This window comes from Lagenorhynchus albirostris, chromosome 13 (genome assembly GCF_949774975.1).
Source record: "Lagenorhynchus albirostris chromosome 13, mLagAlb1.1, whole genome shotgun sequence".
Classification (NCBI taxonomy): Eukaryota; Metazoa; Chordata; class Mammalia; order Artiodactyla; family Delphinidae; genus Lagenorhynchus; species Lagenorhynchus albirostris.
Window position 1 is genome coordinate 49,805,305 of NC_083107.1, and position 24,601 is coordinate 49,829,905.

The 24,601-nt window shown below is 41.8% G+C and overlaps 1 protein-coding gene across 1 annotated transcript in view; it reads right to left on the reverse strand.

Annotated features, from left to right (window-relative positions):
- Nucleotides 1–24,601, reverse strand: part of STON1 (stonin 1) — a 53,346-nt gene that overhangs the window by 3,255 nt on the left and 25,490 nt on the right. The window contains exons 2-3 of the mRNA XM_060169022.1: nucleotides 9,714–11,675; nucleotides 2,301–2,503 (exon numbers count right to left, since the gene is read on the reverse strand). Of these exons, the coding sequence (XP_060025005.1) occupies nucleotides 2,301–2,503; nucleotides 9,714–11,628 (2,118 nt within the window). The 5' untranslated portion in view covers nucleotides 11,629–11,675. The remainder of the gene's footprint in view (nucleotides 1–2,300; nucleotides 2,504–9,713; nucleotides 11,676–24,601) is intronic.

The window sequence follows — 24,601 nt, forward strand, 5'->3', positions numbered from 1 at the left end:
GAGGACAAACTTTCTTCCAAGTCAGACAGAGGTTTTATAAAATGTATACAGACTACATATACTGATAAGACATTTACAAATCTGGCTAGACATGCGATCAAAGATGCCCCCGAGTATCATATATCCAGCCTCTGGCCCACCTGAGATTTAGAGCACACCCAAAATCATCTCCCTAACTAAAACTAGTTTACAACAGTAAACAGCTGGGCCAAACCATCTGCCTGCCCCTCTTCTTTTTCATCTCACCTCAAACGGCACCTCCTCACAGAGGCCCTCCAGGACCACTCTAGATAAGGAAGCCCTTCATCCCTCTCTATCCTGTGACCCCCTTTTACTCTCTTCTTAGAATTTGTCACTACTTAAAATTATGTTATTTGCTTGTTTACTAATTATTTTTTGTTCCACCACTAGAAGGTAGGCTTTATGAGAACAGGGGGTGGTCTTTTGTTCACCTTTGTGTTCCCAGCATCTACGGCAGCAGCTGGCGCTGTGAAACTGTTCAATAAATACTTATTAAATGGAAGACAACATTTTGAAACTGACTGCCACCAATGCTATTAAAGCTAAAGAGACTTTGGTATATAATTGTGAGCGGTCCTCTACAACTGTGTGAAACTAGTACATCCCACGAACAGCAAACAGTATAAATGACATCTCCATGAGCACCTGACACACGTTTCAGTCACACACAATACTTAGATGCCTAGTGTTACGGGTCAGGTTCCCCAAGAAGCAGATGCTGAGATGGAGACTGATGTGCAGAAAGTTTACTGGGGAGGGCTGCCGGGGAGGACACCTGACAAGGAGGGGAGGGAAGGGAGCAGAACAGGAAGAGGGAGAAGTCGGGCCGCAAAACAGTCCCAGTAAAGGCTTCAGCCGATCCCCAGGGAGGGCTGAGGCTACAAAGGCCCTGCAGGGTTATTCCAACTTGAGGTAAAAGGGTCTTTAGACCCCTAATCCACCAGTTACTGGACACAGGCTGCCCCAGGAAGGGGGCATGACCTGCAGCATGGCATCCTTCTTCATCCAGGGCATTCCCAGCTGCCGAGGGAATAAGTCCTTCAGTCCTGAAGGGGCTGCACAGAACAGCGCCCATTCATCATTCATTTTACCAACAGAATAAAAATCACCGGACCCAAACATACAGGCTTCTGAACAGATAGTCCAAAATAAAGAAAAATCCAGACTTGGTTACTATATTATAGAACCACCAGTTGGTGCTAATGATGTCTTATATAATCACACCATTTCAAGATACAATGGGGGACTTCCCTTGCGGCGCAGTAGTTAAGAATCTGCCTGCCCATGCAGGGGACATGGGTTTGAGCCCTGGTCCGGGAAGATCCCACATGCCACGGAGCAACTAAGCCCGTGCGCCACAACTACTGAGCCTGCGCTCTAGAGCCCGCGAGTCATAACTACTGAGCCCGCGGGCCTAGAGGCCGTGCTCCACAACAAGAGAAGCCACCGCAGTGAGAAGCCTGAACACTGCAACGAAGAGTAGCCCCTGCTCAACACAACTCGAGAAAGCCAGCGCACAGCAACGAAGGCCCAACACAGCCAAAAATAAATTAATTAATTAAAAAAAAAGACACTATTGGAAATGTGTGGCAGAGGTTATCTCTATATCTAAGTCTGAAGATGAGAAGGAAAAGCAAGTTTAGGAACAAACTTGTGCAAGTGTATGTCACTCTTTAATTGATCTGGCGCAAGATTGCAGATGAGCTGATGGTGAACATTTAAAATTGTGGTGATAGAGTAACTCAGTATTTCCCAAAGAGTGCTCCACAGAATACTATTCCAGAAGATACTGACAGGTGTTTTACAGGAGACAAGATTCCATAATTGATGAGTTGGGAGAAACTGAGTTAAGTTTAACAAGTTTCCTTATTGCAGAACTTCTCAGAGCCTTTGTTCAACATTAATTTAGTGTACGATGTTCCCCAACTTATTTTTTTCCTGGATCATTATATGGGACATATGTTCCATAGAACACACCTTGGGAAATGCTGTTCTAACAAAATCTTTATTATAAATATGCTTCTGAAATGTGAACTTATTTTTAATGCCCTATTTTTCATTGAGAGCTGAGTTAAGTACACAGCACTGTGTCCTCAGGCTTCCGATATTCTCTAGAACTGAGGGGAAGAACTAGGCTCACTGGTGACCATCACTCTTTTCTAGGTCAAATACACACATACACACACACAGTCACTTAACAGGGCAAAGCAAATATCTAAAGCCAAATCAGGTCAAAGCTTCGGAAGCCCCAACCTGAACTCAAGGGCTTCGGGATGTACCTGGATGTTGTAGCAGGCTCGCTGATGAACATGTTTCTGTGGCTGGACATCACTCTCCACCCCCAGAGACCTGACCTCTGTCCTTGAGGCACAGGTGTCAAGAATCCCAAACTGAACAGTAGCAAATGGATACCAATCAGAGGGAATTTCTTGGTCTGATCCAAGTTCTAGTTTGTATGACAAACAATGGGGATGATCAGGACCTTGAAGAAAAAAATCAAATGGTCAGTCAAAGTATTTCAACGGCCATTGAACATTTCTCTTGAGCATAAGAGGCATGTATCCCTCTCTTTAATAAGCATTTCCATTAGCACTATGGTTGTGTGAATTCCACTAAACGACATACCATCAAAATTCACAATTTTGCACTAACTGGAGGGAAGTCTACCTGCATTTTTTAAGTACTAGCTTTGAAGTAAGTACAACTTTATCATTATATAGTTATATATGTTAACTCCCAAAATGTTTTCAATGAGAAGTATGCTGTTCCTTTTTTAAAAAAGAAAGTTTAATATTTCATTTAATTATTCAAATACAACAATGACCAACAATACAGCGATCAGAAAAATTTAGAATTATATCAAGTTCATATGTGAGTGCCTTATATTGGGTGATTCTAATTCAGAATAATAAAAGTATGCTAAGTTTTTTAAATTAAAAGGTGAGTAACATTTATATTAAGCATCATTATTTGGCTATAATGTGCATAAGATCTGTAAAGAGAGAAAACTTTCTCTTAAGTAGACTGAATAAGATCTTACAGTAATTCTTAATTTATTCATTTTCTTACCACTCTATTTATTGATAGATAATGCAAAGGTAAATTTCAGCCTAAATTAGGTCACATTATAAAGAATTATGATTTTTTAAAAAGTTAAACTGAATGAATTTTTTTACATTTCAGAAAATATTCTAGGCAAGAATTCTTTTTTTAGTAGAATGGATTATTTTTTAGTACACTAATTCCCACTCACCCTCCTTAAAGCTTTGACTGGAACAAATGTACCGTGTAAATACGGGCATACTGACTTTCAGTGTTTCAATGCAATATCTCTTTTCACTTCACTTTGCCATATATTGAGCATCTACTCTATGCCAAGCCAGACCCTGTGCCAGACCCAGGGATATCAGATATACACAAACGCTTTAAGAGGGGTCAGGTACTGTGCGTGTGTGTTTATGTGTGTGTGTTACAATGGAGTAAAAAATATTTTCAACGTAATCACTATAGTAACTCTATAAATGTTCCATGATTCTGTTGCTTTAGTCCACAACATCTACACATCCCATGCAGCTATCTTTACTTAAACTAAATGTATGAGATGACAATAATTTCAGAAGCCAGATTAAATTACTATACCACGGACACGACTCAAGAAAGAACATTTCCATCAGAATATAGCTTTAGGCACAAAAACGAGAGTTTAAAGGATTTCACTTAATTCTTAAAAGATAAATTGCCTTTCATTCCTTACAACCTGTTTCTTGTAGAGAGACTAATAGAATTCTAAGGCTGTAAAAGGCCTTGAGAACTCATCCATCAATTAGCATCCAACAGATGCTCATTAGCATTTCCTCTCACTTGTAGGGGAGGACAACAGCGGCCTCAGAGGTGCTCTAAGCTACCCAGATCACTGCAGGCAAGTGATAACTTTATTCACACACACACAAAGCCAGGGGAGAGTCCACAATTCATTAGCCTTTCTGGCCTTCTGTCTGCAGGATACATAAGTTTATTTAAACTTAATTCAGGCAGTCTTCAGTCCTTTACGGCAAAGTGGTTAAGCACATAAACACTGGACTCAGATGGCCCAGGGTCAGATCCCAGCTCTGCTACTTAAAAGGTGGGTGACCCTTGGCAAGTTATTTGATCTCTCTGAGCCTCAGTTTCCCCATCTGAAAATGGGGGTGATGATGATGATAACAACACAAACCTTATGGGACTGCTGTGAGGATTAAACAAGCTAGTTGGCACACATAAGAGCTCTAGGGATGTGGTATACTATAGTGGTATAGATAGAAGTGCACAGTGCTATTCTATTACAAATTCAGTATTGTTATTTAATTACCATAATTTTGCTAATGAAAGCACCATGAATTCTACCCTTGTAGAGCTGAAAATGATATTGGAGATGATCTAATTGATATTAGATGTGAATATTGATATTCACATTTTAAAGAGAAACTCTTTTGGAACTTTTGCAATGAAAATCACCCAAGCTGAAGACCTAGTACTCCAAAAATAGGTTTAGAAACAAAACCTTTCTACCCCCTTTTCTAAAAAACTGGTAAAAGGAGAACGTTTTTCCTTTCAAGTTTTCTGGCATATTTTTCCTGGCTTTTAAAACTCTAAATACGCTACAATGTTTAATAACTCACACTCCCTTTGGACTTTGATATCCATGAAGAGAAGAATCATGTCCGTCCTTAGCACAAGCCTGGCACATTAGGGGCTCAAAGGATATTTGTGGAATTTACAAGTGAATGAACAAAAGATAGAGGAAAATCATGTTCTTTATCTCAGTACTGACCACCAGGGGGCACTCTCGGGCTTCGGTAATTAGTCCCTCATCACTTTCTAAGGACCAGGAACGCAAATCACGAAATCTATTTAGGTCTAGTAGATACCGGGTCCCTCTTGAACCAAAATATTTCACACGTGAAACTGAATTGGTGAGAGCTGGAGGGAATGATGGTAGAAGGATGACACAAGTAGTGGAGGAGGAGAGAACAACCAATGTGCTGAAGGGAAAGCAAAGAAAAAAGTAAAGGCGAGTCATATTTAAAAATTGGTTAAAACTTGGAAAGTGGAGATAGATACATTTGTTAACTGACCCTCCACCATGCTCACTTCTCTTTCTAATTCTACGCTACCATATGTACCCTCTATGACTAATCGGTGTTTTCAAATGTCCTCATTCTCTTCTCCCTCTCCTTCCTCCCTTTTCCTCTCTCTCCCTCCCCCTCCTTTTCCACCACCTTCTCTTCCTCCTTCTCCCCCCTCCTCCTCCTCTTTCCCACCCCCAGCAAAATCTGTGCACAAGAAACTGTCCTCTGTTGTCATTCACACCTTAGCCTGAATGAACTATCTGGGGCCAACCTTTGTTGTAAAACGAAAGGCTCACCCACTGTTAAAGGAATATTAAGCATTGATGTGCTGGTAGAAGAGACATTTAAGGAGCCAGCATCCCTTCCCACCTCCCCTGATATCACATGTAAGTTATTTCACCAATAGGAAAATTCAATTCCGATCTCAAAAATCCCCAGGAAAGGGGCATAAATTTTTTTTTAATTAGTACATATACTTCATACATTTTTTTAGTTTCCTTTCTAAAAAAATTTTTTTTTCTAACAGGTTTTTCAGAAACTAGCTTGAAAGGGTAACGTTTTAAAGACCCTCTTAAAATCCTCTGTTCTCTAAATGCCCAAGTGATTTTAAAATCATATAGAAACATAGAGATACTCGAAGTCCTTGCTCCTCTACGTGAGGTCCATGGCCAGCCGCGCTGGCATCACTGGAGCACGTGTGGGTGGCACAGTATTGGGGAGCCCCACCTGCTGATTCAGAGTCCACATTTTAACAAGGTGATTCATATGCACACAAAAGTTTGAGAAGCACTGCCTTAGGATAAAGATTTCCTCTCTGCCCCAACCTTACTCTTTCTATGCTTCTTCTCAAGAAGCAAAATGCCAGGCAGCCTCTTACTCTTCGCATTATCCTCCCCCAGCCCCTATCGTGGAGAAGCCTTGGCGACAGGGCCACGTGATCCCAGAAGTGTCTGGGCCCCAGCCTGGCTCAGAGCTGCCCCCTGCCCCCTCCCCCAGACTCCACCAGACACAGCCTCACTGCCTTTTCCCGGGCCTCCTCTTGGTGCACAGACCTGATTTGAACAAAGCAGCTTTATCCCAAAGAATCTGGTCAGTGAATTCTCACCACGTAATTGTCTGGAATGCTCACATTCTGTGTGAGCCTGGTGCTATGACAGTCTTCCACAAATATTCCCAAAGGCCAAGGCCAAGTCCAGCCAGCCTCTCTGGGAATGCACACTCTTCGAATTGTTCTCAGTGAGCTCAACTGCTGGTAAATATGGATGGGAGGGCAATAACAGGGCTCTAGAAGACACAGGGATATGCAGCAGGGAGGAGTGATGCCTAGGAGGCCATGACAGGTCTCCCAGGAGAGGTACGAGGCCAGCTGCATGGGAGAGCCTCTTACAAGCACCAATAGCTGGGCCTCACCCTGGGAGTCTGATTGGTAGGGATGAGGCCTAAATATGGGTATTTTAAATATTAAAGCTCTAATGATTTTAAGGACTCTTAACATGCAGCCAGGGCTGGGAAACAGATTTTAAAAGGAGTGAGGAGAGGCTATCTCAGCTAATGGCACCATCGCCCACCCGGACCTCCTCCCAGCCCCTCCCTTTCCCCCAGGCCCACAGACCATTGTCACTGTCTCGAGGTCACCTCTTCTGAATTCGCTCACCCACCGCTCACCTCTGTCTCAGTGCTCCCACTGCCCTCCACCTTGGTCAACCTCTCTCCCCTCCTACCAGCCTCCCTGTACTATAATCTACTCCTGAATCTTTCCTCTGCAACGTACGCCTGACTTTCTAAAACAAGGTAGGATTCTGTCACAGTCATGCCTGAAAACATTCCTGAGGCCCTGCTGACAAACTCCACACCCCACAGCCTGGCTCACGACCCTCCTGGCAGGCTGGTTTCTTCTCCAACTACCCCCTCGGCCCCATAACTCAGGTAAGGTCCCCCACCGACACGCCTGTGTTTCTGCTGTTCCTATTCACTGATTCTCACAGGCCAAGCTGAAGCAGAGCCTTCCCTACTGCCCCCTGCAGTTGATGACTCCTTCCTCTGGGATCCCTATTAGATAACGTCTGTACCTGTTCCAGAAGAGAAGAGAGCAGATTTCCACAGCTCATTTGGATAGCTGCTTCCGCGTCTGCCTCGCCTACTAGACTTATGTTTCCAGACAGCAGGGATCATGTTTGCATCTGTATCCCCCAAGCACCCAGCACGGAGCCTGTACCTAGAGGAAATTCAGTGGGTGTGTGTGGAATGGACGTGTGAATGAGTGAGCCCTCTTACTAAACTCTTGTTGACTGAATCAATTAACTCTACCATTAATTCTGAGAAAATGCACTGTTCTGAACAGGAAAATTTTCACAAGAAGCTTTGTATGTTGTTCTCCTTCCAAAATTAGAAAAGAATGATTGGTACAGGTTCTCAGTTGAAAAAAAAAAAGGCGTGGTTGCCCCGGAGGGTCTAGCTGGAGTGCCTGCTCCGAGGTAGAGCAGCTGGAGTGGGCTCATTGCGAACCTGTCCCCCTGGCCCGCTGACCCCAGCTGGACAAGCCAGCAGGCTGAGCCCTCTGTGCTCCTCTCTCAGAGGCATAAGCATTGCTGCAAATCCAGGCAAAAGGGGCACCTGACCTTTTGTTCTGGGCCCAGTGACCATCCCTAGGACCAAAGGAGAACAGGAGTCAGGTTATCACCCAGACCTCAGAGGACATCTGTGGACCAAGGAGGTTACAGTTCGCGTTCCAGCCTACCTCCCCCTTTCCCTCTGTGTTCAGCAAAATAAAAGGCAACGATATTCTGATTTTTATAACATCTCTCACCTAAAAGGCAGCACACATAACTTTGAGAACAGATCCCTTGGAACCACACACTCAAAACCTCAAAATCTGTTTCCCTGGGGGGGAAGACAATCTGAGAATGGTTTGAACTTGCTCCTCCAGCAACGTTATCAAGAAGGCAGGAAGCATTACCGCTGTGGATGATATCCTGGAAGATATTCCCATCATGCTGGAGTTGACCAAGAGGTACCGTTAGAGGCCACGCCTGTGACCACGCTATCCTATCACTGCCTCTCCCCGCCCTGGGCCTGGGCTCTCCTGGCTGTTCCTTGGGACTAGAAGGTAACCACCAACTACTGTGAGTCAGGAGGACACGGTGGAGGGGAATTTGGCATGAATGGAGAAAAGCAGGGAGTGTCAGGAAAGGCTACTGAATGGGGGCTTCCCTTCAGCACAGGGGCCTAGGGCTCCTCAGCTGCCAGCTGTGTCTCTCACCTGCTGGGCCCTGTCTGTAGCTCAAGACACAATCAGTTGACAGATGTTAAGCCAGAAAACTGCAGGGCACAGAAAAGGTGGCATGCTGCCCCTTAGGTCCACTGTAGTCTGGGGCTAGCTCTTCCGGCCCCAAAACAACACGAGACCTGCAGAGCAGTTTCCCTCAACCTGGGTCATACATTAGGTTCACCTGGGGAGCTCTCAAAACATATGGGTGACTGGGGCCCTCCCCCAGAGGTTCTGATTTAATTGGCATAGAGTAGAGCTTAAACATCAAGGTTATTTAAAAGCTCTCAGGCTATTCTGACGGCCAGTTTTGAGAAACACTGCTGTAGGTCCACCCTGAATAAAAATGCTTCCTCCGCGGTCCACAGCGTGGAGGGTCCTAGGATGTAATTAAATTCCCCTGAAGGATTAGACCAGATGTGAGCTATTTGGAAACAGGGATCAATCTTACTTCTCTTTAGCCCCAGCACCTGATGTGGCACTTGGAATACAGTAAGTGCTCAATAAAGGTTTGCCTAAATGATGAATGCATCAACTCAGATGCCCCAAATCTGCCCCCAACTTAGCTCCATAGCCCAGTGTTCTGCCAGAAGTAACAACTAAAACAGGCAGCAGCCCTAATTTCAAATTTTGCTTTTTTGCTTTATTATGTTACACCCACTACTAACTTACTACTTTAAAATAAATGCAGTACTAGGGCTGTCTCTTCAAAGTTCTAAGCTTCTAGATTCATTGTTTGCCTTACAAAATAAAAAAAAGTAACTGAATTTTAATGCTTAATTAAAATTAAAACAACTTGTCAAGATGGTCAAATTGGTCAATTCAGCAAAAGAAATTAACTTGGGTAAAAATGAAAGGTAGTCTTATTTCAAGAAGCAGGGAACAAAACCTAAGGAGGAAATGGTACTGGCTGAGAATACAAAAAAGTTCAGGTATGTTCAAGGATGACAGATCTTAAAAGGTCAGTTAGGGAATCTAAGCTATATGAACAATAATTTTAATATCTGAGGCTGACGGTTGATGTCAAGAAGTCCAACTACAAATTTTCCCTCGGTACCATGGATGGTAGCCTCGGATGGTATTTCTTATGATACCTTAAAAAAATGTTAGGCTAAACTTATCTGGTAGAAATAGGCATAAGGGGACACAATAAACCAGCTGTTTGACTAAATGTTCCATCTCCCACCCAGCGATGTAAGCATGGCCTCAGCTGAATGACGTTACCCCAACTGCCTCAGCCTGGTTTCAACCCAAGGAGGAGGGGGGAAAACATTTAAGTGATTTCACATGAAAATCAGCTTGGAGTGTTGAATATTTACTTGAATTTTTATCAGGAAGCCGGTCTATCTTCCATACGACGGCCCGGTAGGCACTCTCATATTTTGCTGACCCCACAGTGACCTGTATGACAGGTTCAGATTCAGGTTCATGTAAACTCCCCAGACACGCCCGGCGGTTCATTTTGGCTTTCAGGGACTTCTGCCTCTGGAGGTTCATGGTCCAGAGGGCCTTGATCCACTGTGATGGCACAGGAAAGTGTATCATTATGTTGTCACAGGACCTCAAGGATGGTCTCTGGACCAACGGGGCCATGTTGACAAAGGCCTGAAGCTCCACATACGCCCCCTGGACAACCACTACAGACTTCAGGGAAAAGGGAAGGTCTTCGCCGCTATACAAAGTCTTGAAACGCATCAGCTCAAACCGGCAGGCATCCAGAGGTACGAACTTAATGATTCTTGATTGCTCAAATTCTTGTGCGTTCACACACTTATGGAAATGATAGTCAAGAATATCAATCCCCTTCTTTTCTGGGTCTTTTTCAAAATAGCATTCATTTCGCTTCTGCAGCTCAAGGTCATTCAAGGTTAAAAAGCATTCTGTGTTCCCATTCACAAAGCAGAGGCACCAGATTTGAGTTATCACAGCACTTTCAACCAATTTTCCTTCTTCCTTAGTGATTTTACCCCAAAAGTTGTCCACAATTTCAAGGAAAACTTCTTGATCCTCATAGTTCTTCTTTGGTTTTGAAACAGCTGGCAGCTTCATCAGCTCCTCCTCCACACTGGTCAGAAAGTCAAGGAAGTCATGGTACTCTGTGGATCCCAACTTCAGCATTTGTTCTATGTCTGGTTCGTGAACTACTTCTGTCTTAGAATGGTATTTCCTTTTTTCTGTGTAAGACACATGTTCGATCTTCACAGTATGGATTTTTCCTGTCACACTGAAGTTCTCAACTTTGGGTTCAGAAAGCCTGCAATATGGATTGAGCTGTAACTCTTTAAATGGTTTTTCTAACCCCTTCTCATAATACATTTGCAAAATTCCTCCAGGTAAGACTTTTAGAAAAATTGGCCCCCACTGACGGGAAGACATCACGTTCTTCTTCTCAGGAATTCTCAACATGAAAGACCATCCGGCTTTTGGCTGACTCCTGAAGAGCATGTGGGGCACAAAGGAAGAGGCAGCATCTTCAGCATACAGATACTGCGTAGACAAATTTCCAAATGAGTCTTGGTTCTCAGCTGATTGGAGATGTTCAAGTTTCTCACAGATGTAGTTGAGTGAACATTGATTTAAGCCTTTTTGATCAATAGGCATCTCTTTGTCTCTTGATGGGACCATCTTTCTGCTTCCTGGAGGGTCAAAGGTGAGCTGGGAAGCACTGCCTTCATCTTTCCAAAATGGACTTGAAAAGGCACAGTCCTCCTGAAAATACTGAAACTGGGGAGTATCACTTTGGAACCCTAGGCTTTCAGCCTGGTGAGGGCTCATTTCATCTGGAAGACCCACTTTGGGAGCTGGATGTATACGTGAGTGGTCACTGAGTAAGGAAGCATGGGATAAACAGGTTGGTTTAGTAGGCAATATGGAAGAACCTGCTCCAGGTATAAGTGGACTGTTTGAAGATGATTCTGGAATAGGATAAAGCACATGAGTCCCTGCTTTGGGGATGCCAGGAAAACCTGGGAAGTCTTTGGTAGGTGTAGAAAGAGGAGAGTTACTTGGAGGTCCCGGACTGAAATAAAAGTCTATGATGGGAGAGGAGAGAGGGGTACTGCTGGTGGAGGAATATCCACTGGGAAATTCCTTAGTACCAGAAAGGTTCAGTTTAAGTCCATTTGGCCTACAAATGCCTTGATTCTCCAGAGGGAAATTCTTTGACTTTTGAGAAGACTGAAAAGCAGGGTCATCATCAAATGTGACCCAATTGCCTGGGTTTGTGGAGCACATCTTTGGGATCAGATTGTGGTCTTGCCAATGAATCAGATATGTTGTCTCTGTTAAAGGAGAAAGAGAAAATAAGAACATAAAATGAGGGGGAAAAATTCAAGTTACTAGAGGTCATTTGTTCTGAGAAACACTTGGATTTAAAAGTATCCAGATTTATAAATTAACTGAGTTTAAAGAAATGCTTAAAAACTGTAACACTTTTAGGGCTTCCCTGGTGACGCAGTGGTTGGGGGTCCGCCTGCCGATGCAGGGGGTGCGGGTTTGTGCCCCGGTCCAGGAGAATCCCGCGTGCCGCGGGGCAGCTGGGCCCATGGGCCATGGCCGCTGGGCCTACGCATCCAGAGTGGCGGGAGAGGCCGCAGCAGTGAGAGGCCCACGTACCGCCAAAAAAAAAAAAAAAACAACTGTAACACTTTTGATGGCTGAATGAATTAAAAAAACAAGATCTAACCATACGCTGTTTATAAGAGACCCATTTTAGATTTAAGGACACACATAGACTGAAAGTGAAAAGATGGAAAAAGATATTCTATACAAATAGAAACCAAAAGAGAGGAGGGGTAGCCATGCTAATACAGAACAAAATAGACTTTAAGTCAAAAACTGTCATAAGAGACAAAAAAGGGCATTATATAATGAAAAAAGGGTCAACTCACCAGGAAGATATAACAATTATGAGAATCAGAGCACCCAAATATATGAAGCAAACATTAAAAAACTGAAGGGAGAAAAAGATACCAACACAATAGTAGTAGGAGATTTCAACACAGCAATTTCAATAATGGATAGGACATCCAGATAGAAGATCAATAAGGAAACAGAGGACTTGAACAACAGTATAGATCAAATGAACCTAGCAGACATATACAAAATATTCCACACAACAGCATCAGAATACATTCTTCTCAAGCACATGCATAACATTCTTCAGGATAGATCACGTTAGTTTACAAAAAAAGTCTCAAAAATTTAAGAAGACTGAAATCTTATCAAGTATCTTTTCCAACCACAATAGAATGAAACTGAAAATCAACAGCAGAAAAAAACTGAAAAATTTACAAGCATGTGGAAATTAAGCACTACACTCTTCAATAACCAATGGGTCAAAGAAGAAATCGAAAAGGAAATTAGAAAATATCTTAAGACAGAAAGGGCAGATAGCAGAAGCAAGAAGAACTACAATACTGCAGCCTGTGGAACAAAAACCACATTCACAGAAAGACAGACAAAATGAAAAGGCAGAGGACTATGTACCAAATGAAGGAACAAGATAAAACCCGAGAAAAGCAATTAAATGAAGTGGAGATAGGCAACCTTCCAGAAAAAGAATTCAGAATAATGATAGTGAAGATGATCCAGGACCTCAGAAAAAGAATGGAGGCAAAGATCAAGAAGATGCAAGAAATGTTTAACAAAGACCTACAAGAATTAAAGAACAAACACCTAGAAGAATTAAAGAACAAACAAACAGAGATGAACAATACAATAACTGAAATAAAAAACACACTAGAAGCAATCAGTAGCATAATAACTGAGGCAGAAGAACGGATAAGTGACCTGGAAGACAGAATGGTGGAATTCACTGACGTGGAACAGAATAAAGAAAAAACAATGAAAAGAAATGAAGATAGCCTAAGAGACTTCTGGGACAACAGTAAATGCACCAACATTCACGTTATAGGGGTCCCAGAAGAAGAAGAGAGAGAGAAAGGGCCCAAGAAAATATTTGAAGATATTATAGTCAAAAACTTCCCTAACATGAGAAAGGAAGTAGTCACCCAAGTCCAGGAAGCGTGGACAATCCCAGGCAGGATAAACCCAAGGAGAAACATGCTGAGACACATAGTAATCAAAGTGACAAAAATTAAAGACAAAGGAAATTTATTAAAAGCAACAAGGGAAAAATGACAAATAACATAAAAGGGAACTCCCAAAAGGTTAACAGCTGATTTCTCAGCAGAAACTCTACAAGCCAGAATGGAGTGGCACGATATATTTAAAAGTGATGAAAGGGAAGAACTTACAATAAGATTACTCTACCCAGAAAGGATCTCATTCAGACTTGATGGAGAAATCAAAAGTTTTACAGACAAGCAAAAGCTAAGAGAATTCAGCACCACCAAACCAGCTCTACAACAAATGCTAAAGGAACTTCTCTAAGTGGGAAACACAAGAGAAGAAAAGGACCTACAAAAACAAATCCAAAACAATTAAGACAATGGTAATTGGAACATACATATTGATAATTACTGTAAATGTGAATGCATTAAATGCTCCAACCAAAAGACACAGTCTTGCTGAAGGGATACAAAAACAAGACCCATATATATGCTGTCTACAAGAGACCCACTTCAGACCTAGGGACACATACAGACTGAAAGTGAGGGGATGGAAAAAGATTTTCCATGCAAATGAAAATCGAAAGATGGAATAGCAATATTCATGTCAGATGAAATAGACTTTAAAATAAAGAATGTTACAAGAGACAAGGAAGGACACTATATAATGATCAAGGAATCAATCCAAGAAGATATAACAATTATAAATATATGTGTACCAAACATAGGAGCACCTCAATACATGAGGCAAATGCTAACAGCTATAAAAGAGGATATCTTTTATAATAATAGTGGGGGACTTTAACACCTCACTTACACCAATGGACAGATCATCGAGACATAAAATTAATAAGGAAACACAATAGATAGATTTAATTGATATTTAATTGATTTAAAAGATACAATAGACCAGATAGATTTAATTGATATTTACAGGACATTCCATCTGAAAACAGTAGATTACACTTTCTTCTCAAGTGCACAAAGAACATTCTCCAGGACAGATCACATCTTGGGTCACAAATCAAGCCTCGGTAAATTTAAGAAAATTGAAATCATATCAAGCATCTTTTCTGACCACAATGCTATGAGATTAGATATCAATTACAGGGAAAAAAACGTAAAAAAACACAAACACATGGAGGCTAAACAATACGTTACTAAATAACCAAGAGATCACTGAAGAAATCAAAGAGGAAATCAAAAAATACCTAGAGACAAAGGGCAATGAAAACAGAATGATCCAAAACCTATGGGATGCAGCAAAAGCAATTCTAAGAGGGAAGTTTATAGCAATAAATCCTACTTCAAGACACTAGAAAAATCTCAAATAAACAATCTAACCTTACACCTAAAGGAACTAGAGAAAGAAGAACAAACAAAACCCAAAGTTAGTAGAAGGAAAGAAATCATCAAGATCAGAGCAGAAAGAAATGAAATAGAAACAAAGAAAACAGTAGCAAAGATCAATAAAACTAAAAGCAGGTTCTTTGAGTAGATAAACAAAGTTGATAAACCTTTAGCCAGCCTCATCAAGAAAAAGAGGGAGAGGACTCAAATCAAAAAATTAGAAATTAAAAAGGAGAAGTTACAACAGACACCGCAGAAATACAAAGCATCCTTAGAGACTACTACAAGCAACTCTATGCCAATCAAATGGACAACCTGGAAGAAATGGACAAATTCTTAGAAAGGTATAACCTTCCAAGACTGAACCAGGAAGAAATAGAAAATATGAACAGACCAATCACAAGAACTGAAATTGAGACTGTGATTAAAAATCTTCCAACAAACAAAAGCCCAGAACCAAATGGCTTCACAGGCAAATTTTACCAAACATTTAGAGACGAGCTAACACCTATCCTTCTCAAAGTCTTTCAAAATATAGCAGATGGGGGAACACTCCCAAAGTCATTCTACGAGGCCACCATCACCCTGATACCAAAACCAGACACAGATGTCACAAAAAAAGAAAACTACAGGCCAATATCACTGATGAACATAGATGCAAAAATCCTCAACAAAATACTAGCAAACAGAATCCAACAGCACATTAAAAGGATCATACACCATGATCAATCATATCCCAGGAATGCAAGGATTCTTCAATATACGCAAATCAATCAATGTGATACACCATATTAACAAAATGAAGGAGAAAAACCATATGATCATCTCAATAGATGCAGAAAAAGCTTTCAAGGCAGTTCAACACCCATTTATGATAAAAACCATCCAGAAAGTAGGCATAGAGGGAACTTACCTCAACATAATAAAGCCCATATATGACAAACCCACAGCCAACATCATTCTCAATGGTGAAAAACTGAAACCATTTCCTCGAAGATCAGGAACAAGACAAGGTTGCCCACTCTCACCACTATTATTCAACATAGTTTTCGAAGTTTTAGCCACAGCAATCAGAGAAGAAAAATAAATAAAAGAATCCAAATCGGAAAAGAAGTAAAGCTGTCACTGTTTGCAGATGACATGATACTATACATCGAGAATCCTAAAGATGCCACCAGAAAACTACTAGAGCTAATCAATGAATTTGGTAAAGTAGCAGGATACAAAATTAATGCACAGAAATCTCTTGCATTCCTATACACTAGTGATGAAAAATCTGAAAGAGAAAGTAAGGAAACACTCCCATTTACCACTGCAACAAAAAGAATAAAATACCTAGGAATAAACCTACCTAGAGAGACAAAAGACCTGTACGCAGAAAACTATAAGACACTGTTGAAAGAAAGTAAAGATGATACCAACAGATGGAGAGATACCAACAATCCATGTTCTTGGATTGGAAGAATCAATATTGTGAAAATGGCTATACTACCCAAAGCAATCTACAGATTCAATGCAATCCCTATCAAATTACCAATGGCATTTTTTACAGAACTAGAACAAAAAATTTCCCAATTTGTATGGAAACACAAAAGACCCTGAATAGCCAATGCAATCTTGAAGGAAAAGAACGGAGCTGGAAGAATCAGACTGCCTTACATCACACTATATTACAAAGCTACAGTAATCAAGACAATATGGTACTGGCACAAAAACAGAAATAGAGATCAATGGAACAGGATAGAAAGCCCAGAGATCAATCCACACACCTATGGTCAACTAATCTATGACAAAGGAGGCAAGGATGTACAATGGAGAAAAGACAGTCTCTTCAATAAGTGGTGCTGGGAAAACTGGACAGCTACATGAGAAAAAATGAAATTAGAACACTCCCGAACACCATACACAAAAATAAACTCAAAATGGATTAGAGACCTAAATGTAAGACCAGACACTATAAAACTCTTAGAGGGAAACATAGGAAGAACACGCTTTGACATAAATCACAGCAAGATCTTTTTTTGACCCACCTCCTAGAGTAATGGAAATAAAAACAAGAATAAACAAATGGGACCTAATGAAACTTCAAAGCTTTTGCACATCAAAGGAAATTATAAACAAGACAAAAAGACAACCCTCAGAATGGGAGAAAATATTTGCAAACGAGTCAATGGACAAAGGATTACTCTACAAAATATATAAACAGCTCATGCAAGTCAATATTACAAAAACAATGCAATCAAAAAATGGGCAGAAGACCTAAATAGACATTTCTCCAATGAAGACATACAGACAGGGCTTCCCTGGTGGCGCAGTGGTTGAGTCGGCCTGCCGATGCAGGGGACACGGGTTCGTGCCCCGGTCTGGGAAGATCCCACATGCTGTGGAGCAGCTGGGCCCGTGAGCCATGGCCGCTGAGCCTGAGAGGCCACAGCAGTGAGAGGCCCGCGTACCGCAAAAAAAAAAAAAAAGACATACAGACAGCCAAGAAGCACATGAAAAGCTGCTCAACATCACTAATCATTAGAGAAATGCAAATCAAAACTACAGTGAGGTATCACCTCACACCGGTTAGAATGGGCATCATCAGAAAATCTACAAAAAACAAATGCTGGAGAGGGTGTGGAGAAAAGGGAACCCTCTTGCACTGCTGGTGGTTATGTAAATTGATACAGCCACTATGGAGAACAATATGGAGGTTCCTTAAAAAACTAAAAATAGCATTACCATATGACCCAGCAATCCCACTACTGGGCATATACCCAGAGAAAACCATAATTCAAAAAAGACACATGCATCCCAATGTTCATTGCAGCACTATTTACAATAGCCAGGTCATGGAAACAACCTAAATGCCCATCAACAGACGAATGGATAAAGAAGATGTGGTACATATATACAATGGAATATTACTCAGACATTAAAAGGAACGAAATTGGGTCATTTGTAGAGACATGGATGGACCTAGAGACTGTCATACAGAGTGAAATAAGTCAGAAAGAGAAAAACAAATACCGTATATTAACGCATATATGTGGAATCTAGAAAAATGGTACAGATGAACTGGTTTGCAAGGCAGAAATAGACAGACAGATGTAGAGAACAAATGTAGGGACACAAAGGAGGGAAGGAGGAGTGGGATGAATTGGGAGTATGGGATTGATATATATACACTAATATGTATAAAATAGATAACAAATGAAAGCCTGCTGTATAGCACAGGGAACTCCACTTCGCTCTACAGTAGAAACTAACACGACATTGTAAAACAACTGTACCCCAATTTATAAATTTTTTTTTAAATTGCAGTGCTTTTGAATCAGTTCAAAAAGTCTTTATTTGAATGACTATTATGTAGTTAGACCTTGTTAGTGCTATAGAAAATACAGGAGAAGATAAAAACCCAATTCATAATGAACTTATAACCCATTGACAGCCCCAAAGGTTTACAGTTTAGAAGCATTTTCAACTTCATGATCCCACTTATCAAAACAACTCTGGGAGGTATATATCATTATTCCCATTTCATGGCTGAGATGACTTGGATTTAGAGTCATTACCTAAAGTCACCCAACTGGTAAGAGGCAGAACTAGGATTTTTTTTTTATAATAGGTTTATTGATATACAATTCACATATATAGGGACTTCCCTAGTGGTCCAATGGGTAAGACTCCACGCTCCCAATGCAGGGGCCTCGGGTTCAATCCCTGGTCGGGGAACTAGATCCTGCATGCATGCCGCAACTAAGAGTTCGCATGCCGCAACTAAAGATCCTGCATGCCACAATGATGATCCCGAGTGCTGCAACTAAGACCCAGTGCAGCCTAAATAAATAATTTGAAAAATTCACATATATAAAATGACAATTCACCCATGTTTCATTCAGTGATATTCAGAGTTGTGCAACCATCACTAATTCCAGAACATTCTTATCAATTTAAAAATAAACTTTGTACCTATTAGAAGTCACTTCCGGTTTTCCTCCTCCCCCAGGTGTGACAATCTCCTTTCTTTTCCTATGAATTTGCCTAGTCTGGACATTTCATTTAAATAGAATCTACAACATATGGCCTTTTGTGCCTGGCTTCCTTCACGTCGCATGATGTTTTCAAAGTTCATCCATGCTGTGGCATGTATCAGAACTTCATTCCTCTTTGTGGCTGACTAACATTTCATCGTGAGAGTATCTCACATTTTGTTTACCCACTCATCGGTTGAGGGACATTTGGTGTGCTTCTAATTTTTGGCCATTATGAATACTCCTGCCATGAGCATTTGTGTAGAAGTCTCAGTGTGATCATTTCTCTTGGGTATATACCTAAGCTAGGAAAGAACCAGATTTTGAACACAGGTCACTTCATCCTGATCTAGTACAATGTATATTATTGGAAGTATTCTAATGATATCAGAGGCAATGAGCTGTACAGGCCCCAGCACTGACCTAGGGGCTGGATACCCGAATGCTGGTCACTGTTCTGCCACTTACAAGCTGTGTGCTAAGCCCCTCCGGACATTCACTGATTAGAGTAGAATAATCTCTAAGGTCATTTCCAACTCTAAAATAATTCTATTGTGGTTGACATCCAACTGAATTTTTTTTCCAAAGCAGAAATTGTGTTACCACTGGGATTTTTAACCAAACTTCCAAACTGACAGAAAGTAAAACTCCATGAGATCTACTGATGTGAAAATTCAAACTCTGTTGGAATAAAGCCCATGAGAAAGGCAAGTTTTTCTCCCTCTGACCCACTTGCTCACCTCCCCTTGTGGATAATGAAGGCTCAACCAGTGCAGTCATTCAAGCTTGGAAAAGAGCCAACACAAAGAGAGAGAGGGCCTGGGGCTCCACTGGGGACCGGGCACGCTCAGTGTTGTCATTTGCTAAATCCACACATTCCTGAGGGCACAAAAACACACGGTGGAGCAGCAGCCCAGGCCAGCTGGCTCTCTCTGGAGGGCATTTCACTGTCACTGCCCTTGGGCTAGAGTTGCCATAAAGCACTTTCCCTTTGAAGCAGGAAGAGCAGTGTTTCCATGGGACACAGCCAGGAGGCTCAGAGGCAGGAAATCTGCAACAATATTTCTTGATCCATCCCATCCCACCATCTTCAGAAGGAATCCAGCCAAAACAATTCTTCATATAGGGTGAGAGATTGTGTAAATATTTGCTTTAGTTGGGTTTATAAAAAAGAAAGAACAAGAGAAGAAATAATTCAGCTTCAGACTGAACTCTGTTCTGATCTACACCAAACATTTCACTTCATCCATTTTCCATTGGGAGCTTCAAAATTTGGAAGTCATACTGGTTTCTTCAGAGTTTTTGCTTATTATGAGAAAAAAAGTGACTTCCATAAGCCAAATAAAGAAATCAATCCCACTACTTTTTAAGTGACCCTTGAACTTTTTAAAAGCACACCTTGCAAAAAAGTCTCCTACCTTGAAGGCAAAATCTATGCAAAGCGCACTCTGCCCCGTGTTAGACTCTTCCACAGGGAGGCACTCAGCAAATATAACGCAAGTTTAATCCAACCGAACAGAATTGTGCCCAATAGGAACCCAAACCTTTGTCCTTGTTGAAAAGGCAGCACTTAGATGTTGCTCTGAGGTGAGCGGCTAAGACTCCAGCGCCCTGTGGTCAGGGACAGGTTTGCTTCCCACTGTGCTCCTCTTTCTCCTCTCTGTACCCCTCTTGTGCCCTTATCAATCCTTTATATACGTATTTGCATTTCTCTCTTACCTCTTTTGCCCCTTCCCTCTCTATATGACCTCATCTTTCTATTTTAGTCTCAAAGCACCCCCAACCCCAAGCAGTTCTCCCGAAGTCAACAACTAGAGTCAGTTCCAACCAGCACTTTCCTTCCCTCCTGACCCATCCCCACCCCAAGCAGGGAAAGGGGGGGCCATATCCTATCCAGAGCATTGGTCTGTCCAAGGCCCACTGGGTCTCAGGGAGGGATGAGAAAGCTCAGAGGCAAGGGATCTAGAATGTGTCTTCTTTTAATCATCTGCAACTTCACGCCATCTACTTCAGGACATTGGAATCCAAAAGTATTCAAGCAATAACACCTATTTAACCTCAGTATTTTTTTTTCTGCATTGCAAATGGAACAGGATTTAAATCTATGCCTCCCAGAGGGCCCTGAATTCTACCATTCCAGAGCCCTTTCAAGGCAACATGTCATTTAAACTTTACAACAATCCAGAGGTGACGAGAGCATTGGAATGCCGTCTCCGAAGTCAGGATCCGGTTAGTGGAGAGCTGGGAACCCAGGACTCCTGGGACCACGTCCCCAGCTGCCTTCCTCTGAAGCAAAGATTCCCCTGGTTCGACTCCCTGGCTTTCTCCTCAGCTGTGGATTCCATCCTATCTTACATACCCTAATCCTTTCAGAGGTCTGTTTTCAGTCCATCTGGATTATCCTGAAACTCCTAGAAGACAATTCCAGACAAACTTCACAGACAGGGCAAGACACCAAGACTCCAAATGAGGCACAGAGAGAAAAGTAAAATGTATTATGGTGGAAATTTCTAGAAGTCAATCTCTGAGGTTTGAAGGTTTCTAGGGGAGCGTGTTTGCTTCCCCTTAAGACTATTAGACATTCTTTTCAGCTGCCTATTTTCAAAGCAGCATCAGGGTCCAGTAAACTTAAGAACACATTAAAAGTCATTGCACATGCTTACACTGGGAATAACAAGGTTGTAGGTAGACAGTGGATTTTCAACCTTTTACCTCAACACCTGTGACAGTGGCATTCAGAAGCATTTAACAACCTCTCAAAATATTTAGGGAAGCCCTAAAATAATTAATTACAACCACCATTCTAAGTGTTGGGTCAGCAAAGGAGGGCCCCAGGTCACGACAAACGTGAGAAGGGCTGTACTTACACACAATTCCTGAACTTGACCCCCTTCTTCCACTGAAGAAATCATACCAGGAGAAAGACAAATATTATATGATACCACATATCTAAAAAAGTAGTACAAATGAACTTATGTGCAAAACAGAAACAGACTCCCAGACAAAGAAAACAAATTTATGGTTACCAAAGGGGGGGGTGGGGGAAGCATAAATTGGGAGTATGGGATTAACAGATGGACACTAACACATAAGAATAGATAAACAACAAGGATTTACTGAATAGCACAGGGAACTATATTCAATAGTTTGTAATAAACCATAATGGAAAAGAGTCGACAAAATATATATAGATATATACGTATATATGTATAAACGAATTACTTTGCTATACACCTGGAACTACCACAATATTGTAAATCAACTATACTTCAATTAAAAAAATAAAAATAAGTCATACTGGAACTCTTATAAAAGTAGCATGGAGATTGTCATAAATTTATTCAAATTATTTTAAAAAGTAAAGCTTTCACCAATAGAAATACCTTAAATATTATTAATAATATTGCAAATTAGTTACAATAAGCCTTATGAATAACGAGCACTGGTATGGAAAAATGACCTCACCAAAAAGGATTCTGGGATACAAGTTTTCAAGTTATTGTAGGAAAAATTCATATATTCTTTGAGAGTCAGAAGGAGGGGTCATGTCTCATCCATTAGGGCATTTTCCACATTGCCTGCAAATGTCTGACATAAATATGCACCTCAGTAAATTTTTGATTGAATAATTTTAAACGGTCTTTTCAGTTTTCCATAAAGTAAATCTCTATACTGCCCTCCCCAGTTCAAAGAATCACTGAATTTAGAGTTTATTGTTGTGTTAACCTAACACAACAACAAACATGTATCAAGTACCAGGTGCTCACGGTCTGCTGAGGACTGTATGTGCATAATCTCATTTAATCCTTACAACCCTATGAGGGGTTGATATAATAATATGATCTAATATAAAATTATATGTTATCTTTTTTTAGAAAAGGAAAATAAGGCTCAGAGAGGTTTATCTACTTGCCTAAAGTCACCCAGCCAGTAAGAGGCAGACCTGGACTATGACCTGGTCTGTCTGATCCCAAAGTCTATGATTGACAGCATCCACCACCCGAGAGGTACCGACAGATCCAAGGACTTGCCGGTGTCACCATGCCACCTTTCACTAAGGGGAAAGCTCCAGGGCAGGAACCACCACTTCCTGGAGCCAGGAACTCTCTAAACTGAAGGATGCTGTTCTCACCTGAGAAGAGCCTGTTTCTCCACAAAGCCCAGACCAAGTGTCTGCCTTGGGACATCTGGCTGTGGGTAAGACAAACTCTGAGACAGCTGTTCTCAAGAACAACAACTCAGGAGCAATTTGGGTCAATTCTGAGAGTAGCTTTCACATCTCAGCCTGCCCTACTTCCCATCCCTTTTCGACTGCATCAACTGGCCATCCCACCCTTAGTGATGAACAATTATTCAGACCTCCTGCCCAACACACACATTTAGGTCCACCCTCTCTTCTCGTGACCATCTTGGTGCATTGTCTAAGTCCCCAAACTCTGCGTAACTCCCTGCAACCGTCCCTCCTCCCCTACCATCCCCCTCCCGCCTCTATTCTCCAGGGTCTACTTCTGCTGTTCTTGGCAGTTTTCCTTTGCTTCTCTGGAGACACCATGCAAATAAAGTGTAGATATGAAGTTCTACCTTTCCCCGGAGATCATCAAACAAAATCAGATTAGAGGCATTTGGTTGTTAAATCAGCATTCCAGATGGTCTGCAGCCGCAGACTCTGTCCCCACTTCAGCGAGTCATCTGTGGAGACCCCCACCCTCTAGGATGATCTCTAGGCTCTTGCTTCTCTGTCTCTGCCAGGTGCTGGGGGAGGACTGATGCTGAAGAGGTATCCGGCAGCGCTCAGGGAGGCGCCACCGATACCTAGCAGCAGCTTCTTGCTCTCAGCCCCGCCCAAACTGTCACTGTCGGGCTGACTCCTACTCAAGCTCCACGAACACATCTGGACCCTGAGCAACGCCCTCGCCTCTACAGAGGGCTGAATTTAGTCCTTTATGCCTGTGACTTTATTGCTCTACAGCAACGCTGCATAATCTAGAGAAAGAATGTCTTCATGTCAGTTTCTGTGTGGTTTCATTGACTGCCCCCCAAAGAAGGAATTCTCTGACTCTCCCCAATGCCTGACTCCTCAACTGCAATAGTGGAACCAGGCTGGAGCTGCATTTGAAAAAATCAACCTCCCCCTCATTTTGTGTGGTTGGGAGTCTGTAATACCCTCTTTGCATTCGGGGATATATTGAGATATCCCAGAAAAAAAGCCAAAGTCAGGGATAGCCCAGTGTGCAAAATGCATCCATGAAGAATTTTCTTAAAGGTTTGCTATGAAAGTGTTTAAAATATTCCGCTAGAATTTTTCCCTTTAAAGGGGAAACTGAAAGTTTGAAACGGACAACACAGAACCCTAAGTGGAGGGAAAACCCTTGCAGAGCACACTCTCAACCTAAGTCGCAGGAGAGGTGCCCACTGCATGTACCGCATGTACTATTAACACATACGTCTGCAGCCCATAATATTTCATCACAAACACATGTGGCATTTAGTTCAGCTCTGTGACAGGAAATACCATTTGTAAAATATTAAACCACAGCAAAACCTATCCATGCCTTCCAATATTATCCTTGCTGGTTCCCTTCCTACATGTGGCTGGTGGCTGTAAACTTAAAACCTCAAAACCTGGGACCCACAACCCAAGACTCAGCATCACTCCACACGAGCGGTTCTCAAGTGATTTAATTTCCCAGTGTACATGTGGCAGAGTCTGGAGACATTTTGGGTCGTTACAACTAGCGGTGGGCAGGTGCTACTGTCATCTAGTGA